This window comes from Hyperolius riggenbachi, chromosome 5 (assembly GCF_040937935.1).
Source record: "Hyperolius riggenbachi isolate aHypRig1 chromosome 5, aHypRig1.pri, whole genome shotgun sequence".
NCBI classification, from domain to species: domain Eukaryota; kingdom Metazoa; phylum Chordata; class Amphibia; order Anura; family Hyperoliidae; genus Hyperolius; species Hyperolius riggenbachi.
The window spans coordinates 16258319-16279517 of record NC_090650.1 but is presented as its reverse complement, the minus strand read 5'-3'; the positions used below and the strand labels follow the sequence as shown (position 1 = coordinate 16279517).

The 21199-nt window shown below is 47.5% G+C and overlaps 1 protein-coding gene across 2 annotated transcripts in view; it reads left to right on the top strand.

Moving 5' to 3' along the window:
- Nucleotides 1-21199, top strand: part of CRHR2 (corticotropin releasing hormone receptor 2) — a 325322-nt gene that overhangs the window by 92703 nt on the left and 211420 nt on the right. The window contains exons 1-2 of one of the 2 annotated variants that reach the window (XM_068238508.1): nt 15982-16127; nt 16216-16335. In XM_068238508.1, the coding sequence (XP_068094609.1) occupies nt 16010-16127; nt 16216-16335 (238 nt within the window). In that variant the 5' untranslated portion in view covers nt 15982-16009. Of the gene's footprint in view, nt 1-15981; nt 16128-16215; nt 16336-21199 lie in introns of those variants that run through there. The other variant, XM_068238507.1, reaches the window with a different exon arrangement.

The following is a 21199-nucleotide window of genomic DNA, read 5'->3' as shown; positions in this document are numbered from 1 at the left end:
GGATAATCGTTCGAATTTCTTGATCGAAAAAAAAATATTTTCAACTTTCATTCGATTCGATCATTTAGATTGAATAAACGGGAAAATCTAACGTTTTTATTGTATCGTGTATGGACACCATAATTGTCGTTCAAACGACTGTTAGGTCCGTACATGCGTACAAACAACTACTTGTTTAAAAGTCTATTAGCTTGACACTAAGGCCTCTTTCACACTGGGACGTTGCGGTTTGATGTGACGTTAAAGTCGCAACGCAAACTAACAACGCAACGTCCCAAACACTCACAACGCAACTCTATGCCCAGTTATCGTTGCATACAGTAGGCATACAGGCAATGAAAAGTATGCTTCCAGGTCATTACTGAGCATGTGCAAACAGTCCAACGCAGCTAATAACGTGTATAACGCACAGCATGCAGCACTTTCTAATACTGCTACACGTTACACACTAACACAACGTGTGCACTGTGAATGTTGCACAGACTTAGTATTGCTGCGCGTTAGTCCACGTTAAAACATTTTCTAACGTGCGACTTTGATGTCCCACGTCCAACTGTATACACGTTGGATTTTCGCAAATGTCGTTTGGACGTCAAATCAGGCGTGTGTACAGTCTGTCGTTCAGCTGATAAGACTGGACTTGAGCGATCCGCCAAGCTGATCGCTCGACAGACTGTACACACGTCCGATTTGACGTCCAAACGACAAGTCGTTTGCAAAAACCCGACGTGTGTATGTACCTTAACCTCCTTGGCGGTAACCCCGTGTGTGACACGGGGTAAGCCGCCGGAGGGTGCCGCTCAGGCCCTGCTGGTCCGATTTACATAATTTTTTTTTTCAAACACGCAGCTAGCACTTTGCTAACTGCGTGTTTGGTCTGATCGCCGCCGCCCGCCGCTGATGCGCCGCTTCCCGTCGCGATACAGGCCCCCCCCCGCATACCCCTTGCGCAGCCTGACCAATCGGCGCCAGGCTGCGCTATGGGGTGGATCGGGATCCCCTGTGACGTCACAACGATCATTGCCATGGCGACGGGGGAAGCCCTCAAGGAAATCCCTTTCAGAACGGGATTTCTTTATGGGCAAGCGGCGCCGGCGGCGATCGGATGCTACGGGGTGACGCCGCAGGGAGGGGGGAAGCATGTAGCTAGCGCTAGGCTAGCTACATGCTAAAAAATAAAAAATAAAGTGAAAAAAACCCTCCCGCGGCTGCAAAGCCGCGGGAGTCATACCGCCAGTGGGGTTAAAAGACATTCAATCAACAAATCGTTTGATCAGTCATTTAATCTAGTCCATTGTTCTATCCAGTCCATTGACCATTTAAACCAAATTAGCTGTAATTAGCATTGCAAACATTTTGTCTTCTGTATGTACAAGGAGTCTGAACGGCTTTGTTTAAATGACAAGTCGTCCACTCTGCACATCTCTACACTGGCTCCTCCCACCACTCCTCATGTGCTGCTCCTCTCTGCATAACCCTACACTGGCTACTCCCACCACTCCTCATGTGCTGCTCCTCTCTGCATAACCCTACACTGGCTCCTCCCACCACTCCTCATGTGCTGCTCCTCTCTGCATAACCCTACACTGACTCCTCCCACCACTCCTCATGTGCTGCTCCTCTCTGCATAACCCTACACTGGCTCCTCCCACCACTCCTCATGTGCTGCTCCTCTCTGCATAACCCTACACTGGCTCCTCCCACCACTCCTCATGTGCTGCTCCTCTCTGCATAAACCTACACTGGCTCCTCCCACCACTCCTCATGTGCTGCTCCTCTCTGCATAACCCTACACTGGCTCCTCCCACCACTCCTCATGTGCTGCTCCTCTCTGCATAACCCTACACTGGCTCCTCCCACCACTCCTTATGTGCTGCTCCTCTCTGCAGATCTCCACACAGGCTTCCATTTCCACCCAAAATAAAACTGTAGTGCTTTGTCATTAAATCAGCATTCCAATGAATCAGCTGGAGCTGCAAACAAGATATCCAGAAATTGGTCATTGAAGACAAGGCGTGAAACCAGTGGCATAAGTAAGGAGCTTGGGGGCCCCAGTGTGAGTTTTACATGGGGCCCCAAACACTCTATTGATATGGAACCCCAAAACTTACCAAGGACAGCTGCAGTGCCAGAGAGGTGTAATCAGAGTATGGTGGCCACACACCTTACAATTAAAAGATCCATTTTCTTACCAATTTGATCGGTTGCCCTGAAAAATTGAGAGCTGTTCTTTGTTTTCCGGTTTTTGTTTTTTTTAAGATTTTTTGAGATTGGACATGTTGGAAATTTGAGACCAACTTTATCAAGAATTGTATGGTGTGTGATGGATTGTGAATGACTTAATCTACAGTTCGAATCATTTTTTTCCTGAGCTTTCAATTATTTCATTTATGATTGGGGAAAAACTGAAAATAGGTGTGTGTTACATTGGTCGGATTTTTTTAATAGTTACAATCAGTCAGAAAAATGGATTGCTATTCTTCAGTTGAACAGATATTTTAAAAAATGTATGTTGTGTGGCCACCTTAAAGAGGAACTCCAGTGAAAATAATGTAATAAAAAAAAGTGCTTCATTTTTACAATAATTATGTATAAATGATTTAGTCAGTGTTTGCCCATTGTAAAATATTTTAAATCCCTGATTTACATTCTGACATTTATCACATGGTGACAATTTTACTGCTGGCAGGTGATGTAGCGGCTGCTTGCTGTTTTGGCAGTTGGAAACAGCTGTAAACAGCTATTTCCCACAATGCAGCAAGGTTCACAGACAGGAAACTGCCAAGAGTACGTACTCAGAGTTTCTTGTGGGAGGGGTTTCACCACATTATCAGCCATACAGCGCCCCCTGATGGTCTGTTTGTGAAAAGGAATAGATTTATCATGTAAAAGGGGGTATCAGCTACTGATTGGGATAAAGTTCAATTCTTGGTCGGAGTTTCTTTTTAAGGAAACTATTTGTTAACGATTAGCACTATGCAATGCACATGTAGAGGTGTCCATTACCAGCATAGCAGCAATGCAAAGCTAATAAGATGGATGAAGGAGGGCCCCTAGTGAGCCCCTCTAGTCCAGGGGCCCCGTGCAGTCACAACCTCTGCATCCTCTATTGCTACGCCACTGCTTGAAGCGCTGGTGTTGCAGTGACTTTGCTGCATTTCCCATTCTGGCTCTCGTTTTGCAGTAACATTGTACAGGGAGGATCTGACTGTCGGTGGGCTCCAGGAGAAGCAGACGGTAATAATGATCACAAGTCTGCAGTCATTGCAGCAGTTCCGCGTACAATCAGTGTATCCATAGTGAGCGACGTATTGTTATTTGTCCTGTAGGAAGTTTGTAAACACAGCGATTATTCCAATCACTGGAGAGCTCTTTAGCGCAGGCGTTGCGGATGAGCTTCGGTAAATGGCACTCGTGTTTGGAGATGTGTAGGAGGGAAGCTGGGGGGATTAGCGGCAAAACGGTAAATGAAAGATTGCGTGAGTGGGAGATGGGCAGACAATACAGGAGGCGTGAGAAATGTCCCTTCTTCTCCGGGCCTTGAGGAACAACATGTCCCAGCAAGGCTTCAAGTTATTGACAGTACTGCGTCTTGCCAAACACGGGTAGAGCGAGCAGCTATTGATCTACGGCTTTGCCAATCAATCACAATCAGATTGTAGCAGGCATTTCATTACAGGACAACTGAAGCGAGAGGGATATGGAGGCTGTCATATTTATTCACTTTTAAAGCGGACCTGAATGCAGAACTTCCTCTCTGCGCTAAAAAATAAGCAACAGCATAATAACCTTTAAAGAAAAACATTTATTTGTTACAGCTGATACAAATCCTGCAATAAATCTGCAGTGTGTCCAGGTCCTGCTTTCATGGAAGCAGACATATTGTTAAAATCCTGTGTTTACCAATTAGCTGCTCCGCCGTGGCAGCCAGCTGACACAGTTGCAAGATCAAATTACAGTTGTGATGAGGGGGAATTAAACAGGCTAAACTCTCTAAATACATACAGAGTGCATTTCTCTCTGTTTTCCTTCTGTCCTGTGCAAGAGTTCAGGTCACTTTAAACAATGCTCATTGCCCGGCTGTCCTGCTGATTCTCTGCCTGAACAAACATATGCAGATCAGGTGTTTCTGATATTATTAAAACCGCAAAATGCTGGTTCACACGACAGCCAGGGGCCCTGGAATCTGCCACAGACCGGGACCCCTAAACTACCATGCGAAATCCTAGAGGGAGATGCAGGCGATCCCTGGACCACTCACCACCAGGAGAATCACCCCCACTGCCTCTGAACTAGAGATGTGGCGAACTGTTCGCCCGGCGAACATCTCTGGAGCTCTTACTACTTCCGGGTCGCACTGACCCGGAGTAGTACGCCTGCGCTGCCCGGCTGAGCGCGTCCTAGATCACGCTCCTGTTGCCGGGCACTCTCTGCGCATGAGCGTGACGTCATTCATGACGTCACGCACATGCGCAGAAAGTGCCCGGCAACAGGAGCGCGATCTAGGACGCGCTCAGCCGGGCAGCGCAGGCGTACTACTCCGGGTCAGTGCGACCCGGAAGTAGTAAGAGGCCCAGGGATTTGGAGATGTTCGCCGGCGAACGGTTCGGGAACCGTTCGCCACATCTCTACTCTGAACTGAATGCTGGCTGGATGGTGTAATGGATAAGGGCTCTGCCTCTGACACAGGAGACCAGGGTTCGAATCTCGGCTCTGCCTGTTCAGTAAGCCGGCACCTATTCAGTAGGAGACCTTAGGCAAGTCTCCCTAACACTGCTACTGCCTATAGAGCACGCCCTAGTGGCTGCAGCTCTGACACTTTGAGTCCACCAGGAGAAAAGCGCGATATAAATGTTATTTGTCTTGTCTTGCTGATTGCAAAAAACACAAAAAGCAAATGCACACTCCCAGCTAGCACACACACATTACCTTTATCTGATCAGCAGGCAGCCTGTCAGCCAATCAGGTGCGATGGTATACACCCTTTGTCTGCCGTATTAAATCTAGCAGGAATTGCATAAATTTAGCAGCATGCAGGTGGGAGGCTTCTGTTGGATGTAATCGTACATTATGTCACTTAGCAGGGACACCACGTGCAGGTAACCCCCCTGATATTATTGTCAGATCTGACAAGATTAGCTGCATGCTTGTTTCTAGTGTGTGATTCAGACACTACTGCAGCCAAAGAGCTCAGCAGGGCTGCCAGGCAACTGGCATTGTCTAAAAGGAAATAAATATGGCAGCCTCCATAATCTTCTCACTTTAGCTGTCCTCTAAATCTATCAAAGTGCTGTACATGCTATTTTCACTCAATATGCATACATTAATTCACCGTCGCCCTACACTAGTGATGGGCGAACACCTGGATGTTCGGGTTCGGGAAAGTTCGCCGAACATGGCCGAGATGTTCGGCATGTTCGGGCCGAACCCCGAACTTCCCGAACATCCTGCTTTTGGGGGCCCTATGGGGTCGCAGGCATAAGGGGGGAGCATGCCCCGATCGCGGGGGGGGGTCGGAAATTCCCCCCACCCCCTCCGTTAGCGCTCCCCCCTCTGCCCGCTTCCCCATACAAAAGTTTAAGCAAAGTACCTGTAATAGTGGATGGCCTGGCAGTGGCACTGTGGAGTGAGGAGGAGGAGTCCGGAGAGTGACGCGTTGAGGGAGGCCGGGCAGCGGGCGGTTCAGCGGTAGTACCCTTGTGGTACTTCCGCCCTTTCTCTGACCTCACGCTCGCTGCCCGGCCTCCCTCAACGCGTCACTCTCCGGACTCCTCCTCCTCACTCCACAGTGCCACTGCCAGGCCATCCACTATTACAGGTACTTTGCTTAAACTTTTGTATGGGGAAGCGGGCAGAGGGGGGAGCGCTAGCGGAGGGGGTGGGGGGAATTTCCGCCCCCCCCCGCGATCGGGGCATGCTCCCCCCTTATGCCTGCGACCCCATAGGGGGGCCGTATTCGGCCGAACAGGGCCCTGTTCGGCCAGGTTCGGCCAGGAATTGAGCCGTTCGGACGAACGCGAACAGTTCGGCCGAACACCACCAGGTGTTCGGCCGAACTCGAACATCACCCGAACAGGGTGATGTTCTGCAGAACCCCGAACAGTGGCGAACACTGTTCGCCCAACACTACCCTACACCCAACCCCCATCCCATTTATTTGCCCATTGTAAAAATTTTTCCTCACCCTGATTTACATTCTGAAAGGTATCACAGGTGGTGACACCTTCAGGCCTGGAACCCACTGCAAAACGCAATCGCTAATCGCAAGCGCTAGCATTTTGTATGAGCAGTTTGTAAGCGGTGTAATGAGCGTTTTAGGGAGCAATTTTAAAAAGTGTATCAATTTGCCAGCGGTTGTGTAGCGATTAGCGTTTTAAAGTCTGATTGGTCCTTTCAATTATTTTTACTTTTGTTAGAGTGTGCAGTAACTTCAAAACGCTAGCAAATTCCCTCCGTGCAGGTTCTGATGAGCGATTACACCAGTGATGATATACTTTACATTGAAGCGCTAACGCTCCCAAAATGCTGCATGTCCTGCGCTAGCGATCTGGAGAATCTCAAACACTCCAGTGGAATTTGCCACATCCGTTAACATTAGCTGAGCGATTTTGGAAAACGCTAGGGTTCTCACGCGCTCCCTAAATGCTCACAAAAGCGCTCTTGTGGGTTCCAGCCCTCTGTCCTGCCAGGTGCAGATCGACTCAGGCTAGATTCACAGTGGGACGTTGCGTTTTGATGCGACGTTAAAGTCGCACCGCAAGCTTACAACGCAACGCGCCCAAAAGGTGGCAACGCAGCGTTACCGTCGCACACAGCAGATACAGTAAAAAATACAGGCAATGAAAAATATGCTTCCAAGTCATTACTGAGCATGTGCAAACAGTCCAACGCAGCTAATTAAGTGAATAACGCACTGCATGCAGTACTCTTACTTAACGTGCAGCGTTAGTCACCAACGCAACGTGTGCACTGTGAACAGGGCATTGATTTTTCATTGCAGTGAGTTATTCTGCGTTAAATGCTGTTTTAACGCGCGACTTTAACGTCCCACTGTGAACTTAGCCTCAATGTTTGTTTACTGAGAATTCTAAAGTAAGTAGAAAGTATATCTAGTCTCCCAGAATGCTCAGGTGTAGCATGTTTCCATTGTGAAATGATTCTCAACTAAGAACACACAAGTTTAAAGTGTATTCATGAGTTCAATGTGGACCTGAACTCTTGCACAGGACAGAAGGAAAACAGAGAGAATTGCACCCTGTATGCATTTAGAGAGTAGCCTGTCTAATTCCCCTCATCTGTGACTAATCACAACTGTGATTTGATCTCTCAGCTGTGTCAGCTAGCTGCCTCGGCAGAGCAGCTAATTTGTAAACACAGGATGTTAACCCTATGGGCTCGATTCACAAAGCGGTGATAACCCAGTTAAAGACTTTAGGCGTGATAACCATTTTTATCATGCCTAAACTCAGTTTAGGCATGATAAGTTTAGGCATGATAAGTTTAGATAAGTTTAGATCGCGTGCAAAGTCCCGCACGCAAAGCAGCGGCATTAAACTCTATGCGAAGTGCACCAGACTTTGCTAGCGCAAAACTTTTGATCAGCTGTGCACTGCGGTGCTAACCCAGTTGGTGCTTAAACTTATCATGCCTAAACTTATCACACCTAAACTTATCACACCTAAACTTATCATGCCTAAACAGAGTTTAGGCGTGATAAAGGGCTTTTCACTAGCGTGCTAACTGTTAGCACTGCTTTGTGAATCAGGCCCCATGTCTGCTTCCATGAAAGCAGAAAGTAGACACACTGCAGATTTTCTGCAGGATTTGTATCAGCTATAACAAAGAAACTTTTCCTTTAAAGATTATTATGCTGTTGCTTATCTTTTAGAGCATAGAGGTTCTGAGTTCAGGTCCACTTTAAAGAATTCTGACCAGATTTGTGGAGTGGTTTAGTTCCTCCCGCGTTCTTCCCGCGGTGCGTTGGGCTGAGCAGTTAGAGAATTTGTGTTTGAGCCGTTACAGCTGCGTAGAGAAGGCACAGCAAGAACTTATTTATGAGTAAATCATGGCCGTCTCTTGCCTCTCATAATCACACAGCCATTCATTTACTAATCTTACAGCCGCCCTGACCATGGCCTGATATGACTCAGACAAGCTCTGCAGAGTGTCACCACCTCATAGCAGATCGTTTAAAATAAAATCTAATCCAAGCTTGCTGTTATTTTCTGCTGTACAATAGAAGCCTAGTAAAAAAATAAAATAAAACTTAATGGAAATGTTCATCAAGAAAAACGTTGGGAAGGACTTCTTACCCAAAGCACATGGCAGGGCAGTTTATAGGCTATGCAGCTCCCAGGGCGTAAAAATTGCAGGGAACAGACGGAAGGAGAAAGAAGATATGCAGCGTGGATCTACTGCTCCCCTCCCCCCCCCCACTACACCCCCTCCCTACTGCTGCACCCCGTGCGGACAACCGCCCTGCCCCTCCCCTAAAAACGAGGCTTGTACATGGGCCCATATGCAATTAACTTTTTTCTCCAGAGTTTTCTTCTCTAGGCAATCATTTTTCATCTTTTTTTTTTTTTTTTTTAAATAACAGTTCAGCACACTGCAATTGAAAAAGTACCAAAAAATTAATTTAAAAAGGGTACTTATCCGTTAGCCGGGCGCATCCTCTAGGTGGCGACAAAACTCCACCAGAGTTACATCTTTCCCTACTATCCATGTCGGCCTGGAGGGGGAATAGTAATTAGCGCCACCTGCCGGATGCGCCCGGCTAACGGATAAGTACCTTAAAAAGTACTATCAAAATTATTTTGAGTATTTTTTTTGCTTGCTGGAGGCTTCAAAGGCAATATTATTGACAAGGTGTGAAAATATAATCTAGGGGGAAACTTAGGAGTAGAGGTGAGCGTAATGACTTAATTACGATTTCGCGAAATTTCTCGTTATTAGTGTAAGTACGATTATGGCCGTAAGTACATAATCGTAATGAAGAAGGATTTTGCGAAATTCCGCGTAAGCGTAATTTTCGCATAGCTTTCGCATTAGTGGGTATCGCGAAATTACGTTTGCCTTGCATGCAACCGTTTGTAAGCGTAGTTACATAACGTAATTTCGCGATAGTTCATATTACTGTAAGCGTTAATTTTCGCGTAATTTTCGCGTTACGGTGGGTATCGCGAAATTACGTTTGCCTTGCATGCAAACGTTTGTAAGCGTAGTCTATAGCAATGACTGAAATAAAGCAAAATGCTAGAAAAGGCAAAGAAATGGTGTATATGAGTTCTGCAATGTGCTCTCTCTCACTCCTTCTCCTACAGAAACAACAACCCACAAAGTGAAACTAACACGGCTGCCAGATTATATGCTAGGAGGGTGGGTCAAACTACAATTGGTTGTTTAGGATGTATCTCAAAAGAAGCTGTAATATGATTGGACAATCTCCAATACCCAGACACTTTCCTGTGTCTAGTAATTTCTATTATAAACAAAATTACTTTCATTTTCAAAATTAAAATGTATTTCTTTTTATAGCTAACAAGTAATTACGAAATTTGCGAAATTACGAAGAAATGCGAAATTACGTTACGGTTTAACGTGAAATTACGGTATAGTGTACGTGAAATTACGTTATGAACGAAACGCGAAATTACGCGTTGAAAATTACACTTACGGTATTATCAATTACGATTTTAATGGCAATTACGCTACCATAATTTCGCGCCGTAATAGCAAATTTCACATGCGTAATTATAGTAACGCGAAATTTCGAAAATTTCGGCTCAACCCTACTTAGGAGAAACAGTTCATGGCATATGAGCCCATGCACTTTGGCATGAGGAGGGGAGTTAATGCTTGAGGACAGTTTAGGGCTAGGTTTCTCAAGGGGTTAATACTAGGGAGAGGTTGGGGGGGGGGGAGGAGCACGCCGAACTGAAGGGGGAAGCAGCCAGGACGGGGGTGACAGCGGTTAGCGGCCTCACCTGGGTCCTACAGTTTATAGAGAATTTATGTGAATTTTTGCGTCAAACCAAGTAACACCTGACAAATCTGGCTTTGCAAATTTGGCCTAATTGGCTACTCACGAGACATTGCTCATGCAAATATGCATTTGCTTTCGCATGCCAAAGTTTGCAAGGTTAAAACCAATACCGCAAATCAGTCGCCCTGCGGGAATTAGTTCATGCTACATTAGCACTATCCAGGAGCGCCACGGGGAGGATTCCCAATGCCCCCTTTTTATACAACCGGGGGGACCGCGGGGTCCCAGGCTCTTTCGCTGCTTGGGAACCACAGCGGCATCCCGGAGGGGGAGGCTGGGTCCTCCTCCAGATATTAGCGCAAGAATGTTAAAATGTAATGTCGGCGGCGGGGGCGCTTACCTTCTCTCCTTGTATTCCACCACTCGCCGCTTGACTTCCTGCAATGTCGCCCTCTATACTTCGGAGGGCGGCATTGCAGGAAGTGACACGGTGAGCGGAGGAAGTAATGAGAGAAGTTAAGCTTCCCCGCTCACTGCAGACATTACTTGTTAACATCTGTTGCAGAAATAGCTGGAGGGGAAGCGGGGACGGGGGACCCAGGTGAGGGAGGGGGGGGGGGCAACCCCACCGACCTCTGCCACCCCCGTCCTTCCCCCTCCCCACCCACAGGCTGGGACACAGAAAACAGATCCACTTCTGTGTCCAAAGCTTCCTGTGTAGAGGGGGATCCGTTTTACTATTGATTTTCACTACCCCTCCGTGTATCCGGGATCCATGAAAATCCTGCAAATCCGGACCGGATTCATTTTGAAACTAAGTGAAACTGAGAAGAAAGCTGATATTTTTAACATTGGTAACTAGGGATGCTCAAATCCAAACTTTGGGTGAACCCAGATAGTTGTTATCCGGATATCACCCAGTAAACCTGTGCGGGGGGGGGGGGTCAAGCTTACCTGTCTGATGTCTTCTTCGTCCGCCCCTGGCGCCTCCACGATGCGGTCCACACGCATCACGTGACTACAAACACTTCCTCCTTCAACCCGGAAGGAGGAAGTGCTTGTAATCACGTGACCGCCGCTTGGACCGCATCGTGGGAGGTGCCGAGGGACGGACCGAAGAAGACGTCAGACAGGTAAGCTTGACCCTCCCCTCCCGTCCACCCTGCACAGGTTTACTGGGAGATATCCGGATAACAACTATCCGGATTCACTCGGATTCCGATTTGAGCAGCTCTATTGGTAACCATGGCGCCATTTTCGGTCCCGGCCAAAAAATGGAGCCACGGATACGTTTTAAAACAGTTGTGAACCTACTCGAAGTGTTGAAGTTTAGGGATAGGCATCAGGAAGGGGTTAATTTCAGGTTGAGATTAACCCCTTCATGGTGTCTAGCCTTTACCACCTCATTATTAACCCCTTCATGGTGCCTAGCCTTTACCACCTCATTATTAACCCCTTCATGGCGCCTAGCCCTAACCTCCTCATTATTAACCCCTTCATGGTGCCTAGCCCTAAACTTCTCATTTTTAACCCCTTCATGGTGTCTAGCCCTAACCTCCTCATTATTAACCTCTTCATGGTGCCTAGCCTTAACCTCTTCATTATTAACCCCTTCATGGTGCCTAGCCCTAACCGCCTCATTATTAACCCCTTCATGGTGCCTAGCCCTAACCTTCTCATTTTTAACCCCTTCATGGTGTCTAGCCCTAACCGCCTCATTATTAACCCCTTCATGGGGCCTAGCCCTAACCTCCTCATTATTAACCCCTTCATGGTGCCTAGCCTTTACCTCCTCATTATTAACCCCTTCATGGTGTCTAGCCTTAATCTCTTCATTATTAACCCCTTCATGGTGCCTAGCCCTAACCTCCTCATTATTAACCCCTTCATGGTGCCTAGCCCTAACCTTCTCATTTTTAACCCCTTCATGGTGCCTAGCCCTAACCTCCTCATTATTAACCCCTTCATGGTGTCTAGCCCTAACCTCCTCATTATTAACCCCTTCATGGTGCCTAGCCTTAACCTCTTCATTATTAACCCCTTCATGGTGCCTAGCCCTAACCTCCTCATTATTAACCCATTCATGGTGCCTAGCCCTAACCTCCTCATTATTAACCCATTCATGGTGCCTAGCCCTAACCTCCTCATTATTAACCCATTCATGGTGCCTAGCCCTAACCTCCTCATTATTAACCCCTTCATGGTGTCTAGCCCTAACCTCCTCATTATTTACCCATTCATGGTGTCTAGCCCTAACCTCCTCATCATTATTAACCCCTTCATGGTGCCTAGCCTTAACCTCTTCATTATTAACCCCTTCATGGTGCCTAGCCCTAACCTCCTCATTATTAACCCCTTCATGGTGCCTAGCCTTAACCTCTTCATTATTAACCCCTTCATGGTGCCTAGCCCTAACCGCCTCATTATTAACCCCTTCATGGGGCCTAGCCCTAACCTCCTCATTATTAACCCCTTCATGGTGCCTAGCCTTTACCTCCTCATTATTAACCCCTTCATGGTGCCTATCTCTAACCTCCTCATTGTTAACTCCTTCATGGTGCCTAGCCCTAATCTCTTCATTATTAACCCCTTCATGGTGCCTAGCCCTAACCTCCTCATTTTTAACCCCTTCATGGTGCCTAGCCTTAACCTCCTCATTATTAACCCCTTCATGGTGCCTAGCCTTAAGCTCTTCATTATTAACCTCTTCATGGTGTCTAGCCTTAACCTCCCCATTATTAACCCCTTCATGGTGCCCAGCCTTTACCTCCTCATTATTAACCCCTTCATGGTGCCTAGCCCTAACCTCCTCATTTTTAACCCCTTCATGGTGCCTAGCCTTAACCTCCTCATTATTAACCCCTTCATGGTGCCTAGCCTTAAGCTCTTCATTATTAACCTCTTCATGGTGTCTAGCCTTAACCTCCCCATTATTAACCCCTTCATGGTGCCCAGCCTTTACCTCCTCATTTTTAACCCCTTCATGGTGTCTAGCCTTTACCTCCTCATTATTAACCCCTTCATGGTGCCTAGCCTTAACCTCTTCATTATTAACCCCTTCATGGTACCTAGCCTTTACCTCCCATTATTAACCCTTTCATGGTGCCTAGCCTTAACCTCCTCATTATTAACCCCTTCATGGTGCCTAGCCCTAACCTCCTCATTATTAACCCCTTCATGGTACCTAGCCTTTACCTCCCATTATTAACCCTTTCATGGTGCCTAGCCTTAACCTCCTCATTATTAACCCCTTCATGGTGCCTAGCCCTAACCTCCTCATTATTAACCCCTTCATGGTGCCTAGCCCTAACCTCCTCATTATTAAACCCTTCATGGTGCCTAGCCCTAACCTCCTCATTATTAACCCCTTCATGGTGCCTAGCTAGTTCCTTTTAACACTGACATAATGACATAAAAGAAGTGTAAATGTCTGAGATTATAATGTGAGGAGGGCTTCATATTTAGAAGTTATGTTTATAATTTAAACTCAAAAGTGGATACAGAATTTTTAGGATATTTGTGTTTCAAAACATTATAGAACAGTTGGTGTTAAAGGACCACTCCAACAACAAAAAAAAATAAAGCAGTTAAAATCTCACTGAACTGGCAGGTTTTGGACTAGTACATCTCCTCATGGGGGATTCTCAGGGTTTTCTTTGTTTTCAAAAGCATTTCCTGAACGGCAGTTTAACTGTCAAAACTGTAAAATACCAGCCAGCCCCCCCCTACTCGCCCTAACCTCTTCGCACTGTGTCCTTAGTGTGAGACGTCAGCTGCACAGGAGAAATGAATTTTTTATAGCTTGAGAGGAATCCATTGTATACAAATGTCTCGCCAGCGGCCCAGCGCAATCGGGAGACGTTCCAGAGAGAAAAACACTGTGTCTTCAGCTTCATACATCGCTGGGATTTTTTGTTGTTGTTTTGCTTTAGGTTTACTTTAACCACTTAAGCCCAACTGGACAAACATTCAGTCCAGTTGGGCTGCGCGCACTCCCGCAAGCCGTGCGTGCTCCCGCGGGGGCCCCACTGCGCACTCCCGCAACGCCAGCCGTTAGGCCAGCAATCAATGAAAGGGATTATAGAGCCCTTTCATTGATCGGAACCCCCCGCAGAAAAGCCGACAGCGTCTATTCAGATGCTGCGGTTTTTCTGAGCTCAAAAAGTTTCTGTCTTCATTTTTCTTCCTGGGAGCGAGATCGATCGGTCCCAGGACTTTTTGACTGTGGCCATCTTGTGGCCAAATAGTAAAACTACACCCACAACCACTTTTTATTAAATTAATACATTTTTAACATTTAAAATTGAAGTTGGCGTTTTCCATTGACTATCATTGAAACGCCAACAGCCAACTTCGGCTGTAAACAGCCCTGAAAAAGCTCCTGGGAGCGTTGAAACGCAACGCTCCAAAACGCCGAGTTAGATGTGAAAGGTAAAATGAAAGTCTATGGACTCTCATTTTACCTTAGAAAACGCCAACTTTGGCTGTGGCGTTAAAACGCCGAAAAAGTCCTCTGGTGTGAAAGGGCCCTCAGAGTTAGGAGAGGGGAGGGGAGTTTAGGGAAAGGTAGAAGCAGAAGAGGAGATGGGGGGGGGGGGGCAGTCTGTCAGAGTCACGGGAGAAGAAGAAGAATAAGGGGTAGTTGGGACAGGACAGGAGACTCTGAGAGGAGAGGAGCAGAAGAGTGGAAAGGGATTTGGGTAAGGTAAAAGCAGAGTCAGGATAACAGAGGGGGGTTGTTCAGGCAGAGACAGAGGAAAGCACAGGTGGGGAGGCAGCTTGTCAGAGTCAGAAGTGGGGAATTTCGGGGGAGGCAGAGGCAACCCGTCAGTGGAGCTGTTGCACAAGCACTGAGCTCAGCAGAGAGAAGAGGGGAGTTTGGGGAAGGGCAGAGGCAGGAGAGGGGAGGTTGGGGAGGCAGAGGCAGGAGAGGCAGTCTGTCAGGCAGGAGAGGAGAGGGGAGTTTGGGGGAGGCAGAGGCAGGAGAGGAGAGGGGAATTTGGGGACAGGTAGAAGCAGAGAAAGGAGAGGTGAGTTTGTGGGAGGCAGAGGCAGGAGAGGCAGCCTGTCAGAGGCAGAAGTGGGGAATTTCGGGGGAGGCAGAGGCAACCCGTCAGTGGAGCTGCTGCACAAGCACTGAGCTCAGCACAGAAGCAGTGAGAGGCAGCAGTTAGAGGCAGGAGAGGAGAGTGGGATTTGGGGGAGGCAGAAGCAGAGGCAGGAGAGGGGAGTTTGGGGGAGGCAGAAGCAGGAGAGGCAGCCTGTCAGAGGCAGGAGAAGAAGGGGATTTGGAGAGGGTAGAAGCAAAAGCAGGAGAGAAGACAGGCAGCCTCAGAGGCAGGAGAGGAGGATTTGCGGGAGGCAGGAGAGGCAGTCTGTCCGAGGCAGGAGAGGGGATTTGCAGGAGGCAGGAGAGGGGAGTTTGGGGGAGGCAGGAGAGGCAGCCTGTCAGAGGCAGGAGAGGGAAGTTTGGGGGAGGCAAAGGCAGGAGAGGAGGGGGATTTGGGGGAGGCAGGAAAGGGAAGTTTGGGGGAGGCAGGAGAGGAAGGGGATTTGGAGAGGGTAGAAGCAGAGGCAGGAGAGGGGAGTTTGGGGGAGGCAGGAGAGGCAGCCTGTCAGAGGCAGGAGAGGGAAGTTTGGGGGAGGCAGGAGAGGGAAGTTTGGGGGAGGCAAAGGCAGGAGAGGAGGGGGATTTGGGGGAGGCAGAGGCAGGAGAGGGGAGTTTGGGGGAGGCAGAGGCAGGAGAGGAAGGGGATTTGGAGAGGGTAGAATCAGAGGCAGGAGAGGAGAGAGGCAGCCTCAGAGGCAGGAGAAGGGGATTTGCGGGAGGCAGGAGAGGCAGTCTGTCAGTGGTGCTGCTGCACAAGCACTGAGCTCAGCACCGTAGCAGTGAGAGGCAGCAGTGACAGCAGCATCTCCTCCGTCCCCTGTGATTGGCTGCTCTGCTCAGTCTTATACACTGCGAGCACATGAGACTCCCCAGCTGCATCCCGCACATCCCAGCATCAGCACCAGCCCGCCACTATGATGGACAGCACCATCTTCGAGATCATCATAGATGAATTCGATGCCAACTGCAGCCTCTTGGATGCTTTTCAGGACTCTTTCCTCACCAGCAATCACTCTTTCCTGCCCTTTGATGGTAAAGATTGGAGGCTGCTCTGTGATAACTGCTGACTGCTCTGCATCGCCTCTTCTCATGTGCTTCCTCTTGTGTTTCCTCCTGACAGGTCCTCACTGCACTGCCACCATAGACCAGATTGGCACCTGCTGGCCCCGAAGTGTGGCTGGGGAGCTGGTGGAGAGACCTTGCCCGGATTCCTTCAATGGCATCAAGTACAACACTACCAGTAAGTGCAAACTTTATAATGCCCCCCTATACACCTGTACACAGGGGCGTAACTAGAAATCACTGGGCCCCTTGCAAAACTTTGGATGGGGCCCCCTCCCCCTGCACACTAAATAGGGACTGTCTACAAATGTTTGTCTGCAAAACTTTGTATGATTTCGTTATCAGTCACTGAGCAGATGCAGTCATTAGAACAAATGTGCAGAGAGCAGAAAGTTTTTTCTCTCCTCTCCCTTAGTTGTGAGTCTCTCAGGACGGGGTCCCCTTTGGATTCTGGGCGTCCCTGCGGCTGCATCCCTTGCAGGGTCTATTGCTATGCCCCTGCCTGTACACACTGCTTATACACACCTCAGTGTACACCTAACATCAGCAAGACTGCATGCCTGTACATTGCATGTGCACTACAAGTCAGCTAAACAAAGTATATCAGGGAAGAAGAATAAATCAAATCCGGATAATAATATAATATATCTTTATTCTTACTGCTGCTCTGTCTTATTATTAAAGTGGACCTGAACTCTTGCACAGGGCAGAAGCAAAGCACAGAGAAATGCACCCTGTGTGTATCTAGAGAGCTTAGCCTGTCTAATTCCCCCTCATCTGTGACTAATCACCACTGTAATTTGATCTCTCAGCTGTGTCAGCTGGCTGCCTAGGCAGAGCAGCTAATTTGTAAACACAGGATGTTAACCCTATGTCTGCTTGTATGAAAGCAGGAAGTAGACACACTGCAGATTTGACGCAGGATTCATATCAGCTGTTACAAAAAAATGTTTTTTCTTTAAAGGTTATTATGCTGCGTATCTTTTAGCGCAGAGAGGAAGTTCTGAGTTCAGGTCCGCTTTAAATCTACATGTGCTAATATTAATAGTTACTTTATTATTGTTGTTGTTAATAGTGTTATGATTATTTGTATTAGTTCCCTTTATTATTCTTGTTATGATGATTATTGTTATAGCTATGAGATTTGCTTGTATTACTATTATCATATATTATACTGTATTATTAGTATTCTGTTTTATGGTTGTTGCTATTATTCTTGTTATTTTGATGTTAATAATACTACTAGGACAACTGCCTGCAGCTCTTAGCAATACTGGATTTTAACTCTTGCTTGAAGATATTATTTTAGAATTAAAGGGACTGGCAGTGAGAGGAATACAGATTCCACCATTGTTATTTACATTTAAATGACGCCAGTTTCCCAGCTGCTGTGCTCATCCTTTGTGTTTAAATCAGTTATTAAAAGGCAACTGAAGTGAGAGTGATATGGAGGCTGCCATATTTATCTCCTTTTAAACAATACCACATGCCTGTAAACCCTGCTGTTCTATTTGGCTGCAGTAGTGGCTGAATCACACCAGAAATAACATACAGCTAATCCAGTCACACTCCAGTCAGAGTATCTGATCTGCTGCATGCTTGTTCAGGGGCTGTGGCTAAAAGCATTAGAGGCAGAGGATCAGCAGGACAGCCGGGCAACTGGTATTGCTTAAAGTGTAACCGTCGGGCATAAAATAAAAATCAATTCTTTATTTTTATCTGGTAAACAAGTAATAGGGATGCTAACCAGGCAATCCAAAAGTTAAAATCTCTATTACTTTTCTTGTTTATAAATGATCATTCCCCGGTTTACCTGACTCTTATTTGGTACATTGCCGCACAAAGGAAGTTGCAGGGCATGCTGGGTTGTCTTTTTTTGCTTCTTTATTTCCCCTCAGACTTAACCAATGTACAGAAGCAAAAAAGGACAACCCAGCATGCCCTGCAACTTCCTTTTTGCGGCAACGTACCAAATAAGAGTCAGGTAAACCGGGGAATGATCATTTATAAACAAGAAAAGTAATAGAGATTTTAACTTTTGGATTGCCTGGTTAGTATCCTTATTACTTGTTTACCAGATAAAAATAAAGAATTGATTTTTGATTTTATGCTCGACGGTTACACTTTAAAAGTGAATAAATATAGCAGCCTCCATATCCCTCTGATTGCGGGGGAAGGGGAGCACCAGTCACTCTCACCTCCTATCGTTAACACTTTTGGTATGACACATCCGGATTAAGAGCCATGCTCATTGTCTGGCTGCGGATTGGGGTCACACGCTAAGAACAAGCATGTGGCTAGAAGCTGGATACTTGTTCCGGGGCTGAATCCGACATCGTACAACAGCCATGGCTTTTACTTATATATTTATTTGATGACAGACAGCCTCAGCAGAAGTTTGACTTTAGATGTCCTTTGTTATCCAGCCAGACCAGCTTTCACATCTCACATCCACTCTCTGTTATTTTTAGGACATTTGATGTAAGACAACATAAAACATACCGTATATATACTCGCATATAAGCCGACTCATGTATAAGCCAAGGTACCCACTTTTCCTCAGAAACCAGGAAAAAGTGATTGACTCGGATATAATCCCCTCCCCAATATAGCCACCTCCACCGATAGCCAGATGTTCCCCCAGTACAAGTCACAGTCCGCCTCTTCATAGCCAGATGTGTCCCAAGGATGATACAGCTGTGTCTCAAGAAGCCACTAGATGGCGTCATAGATACGAGACACAGCGATTGTCACACAGGTAGAATCCCCAATCATTTCACCGCTGACATGTTGCTGGCACGCTCCGCTTCACAAGCCAGGGGACACAGGTAGTCTTGAGCAGCACGCTTTGTACATCATGTTGCAGGGAATGGGGGGAATGGACACAGCAAGGCGCAAACTGGTAACAGCAGGATCACTAATGCACAATCCTTACGCTCCTCTGCCCGTAACAAAACCTACTTCACCATCTGTTGTGCACCACTGACTCGCATATAAGCCAGGGGGGTAACTTTTAAGATCATTTTTTATGCTGAAAAATTAGGGTTATACGTGACGTGCGTATATACAGTAACTATTTTACCCATGCCCCCCCTCCACCTTATGGACCTCCTCCCTGTATTTCATGACTATCCCAGGATGCTATTCAGCAAGTCTCTGACCCACAAGTAGTATGCAGACTGTGATGTCATAAGTCCTAGCGTGAGTGCTGTATCTTGATTGGGTACTTATTGAGGGGTTAATATCATGTAAGCTTAGAAGAAATTGTGATACATCCCCTTAAAGGGAACCAGAGATGTCCCATTGCTGAAAAAATGAAAAAGCTGTTATACATACCTTGGGCTTCCTCCAGCCCCATATGCGCTGATCGATCCCACGCCGCCGTCCACCGCTGCCCGCAGCTACGAGAACCGGCTCCCGTCAGTGACGTCATCGAAGCCACGCTACGCAGGAGAAGTGCGCCCTCTACGTATCTCTCTATACACTGCTGCAGAAATACGCAAAGAGTGCACTTCTGCTACGCTAGACTGGCTCCGACTGGCAGCAGAGCGGGGTCCCGGTTCTCGTAGCTGCAGGCAGAGGAGGGTGGCGGCGTGGGATCGATTAGCCCGTATGGGGCTGGAGGAAGCCCCAGGTATGTATAACAGCTTTATTTTTTCATCTCTGGTTCCCTTTAAATATCATTTTCTTCCCCTCAACCACCCTCCCCCCTCAGCACTTCCCTAAGCCTTGATTGCAGAACCTAATATTTAAACAATTAACCAACTCATTAATCATCGGACTTATGTGTTTTGGAAACTAATAGTCACAAAATGTTTCTTCGCCGTTTTTGGTGCCCATACTCTATACAATCATTTTTGTACAGTCTTGTCCAATTTAACCAACTCTGTAGCCTGGTACATACATCTAATTTTGATTGCCCAATGATTGGCCAATTTTATCACCTTCATGTAGTATGAGAGCTTTACCAACACAATCTGCTCATGGAATTCACAATCTGTTGGACCTCATACTACATGGAGGAGGTAAAATTGGCCAATCGTTTTCCAATCAAAATTGGATGTGTGTACCAGGCTTAAGTAAAATTTGCTTCTCTCCATAATCAAAATAATCAGTTACCCCTCCTATAGGAAGACAGCAGAGTCCTGACCTGCAGAGTTACCCCTCCTATAGGAAGACTGCAGAGTCCTGACCTGCAGAGTTACCCCTCCTATAGGAAGACCGCAGAGTCCTGACCTGCAGAGTTACCCCTCCTATAGGAAGACCGCAGAGTCCTGACCTGCAGAGTTACCCCTCCTATAGGAAGACCGCAGAGTCCTGACCTGCAGAGTTACCCCTCCTATAGGAAGACTGCAGAGTCCTGACCTGCAGAGTTACCCCTCCTATAGGAAGACTGCAGAGTCCTGACCTGCAGAGTTACCCCTCCTATAGGAAGACTGCAGAGTCCTGACCTGCAGAGTTACCCCTCCTATAGGAAGACTGCAGAGTCCTGACCTGCAGGGTTACCCCTCCTATAGGAAGACCGCAGAGTCCTGACCTGCAGGGTTACCCCTCCTATAGGAAGACCGCAGAGTCCTGACCTGCAGGGTTACCCCTCCTATAGGAAGACCGCAGAGTCCTGACCTGCAGAGTTACCCCTCCTATAGGAAGACTGCAGAGTCCTGACCTGCAGAGTTACCCTTCCTATAGGAAGACAGCAGAGTCCTGACCTGCAGAGTTACCCCTCCTATAGGAAGACCGCAGAGACCTGACCTGCAGAGTAACTGCTCCTATAGGAAGACCAGGGCCGGCCCGCTCATGAGGCGGGGTGAAACATTTGCCTCAGGCGTCATTTCTGGGGGGGCAGCACCCGCCTGTCTATGGGTGCGGGGGGCCGCCCCGCCAAGCTGGAGGGTTAGCGGGCAGAAAGCGGCTATTGGGCCTAGCGGTGGGGAGGGGGGTCGGACCCCTTCCTCGCCTGGGTCCCCCGATCTGCGCTCCCCTCCAGCTTTAAAAAGTAAAGTACCAGCTGTATGATTAAGAGGCAACGGGCGGGGATCACT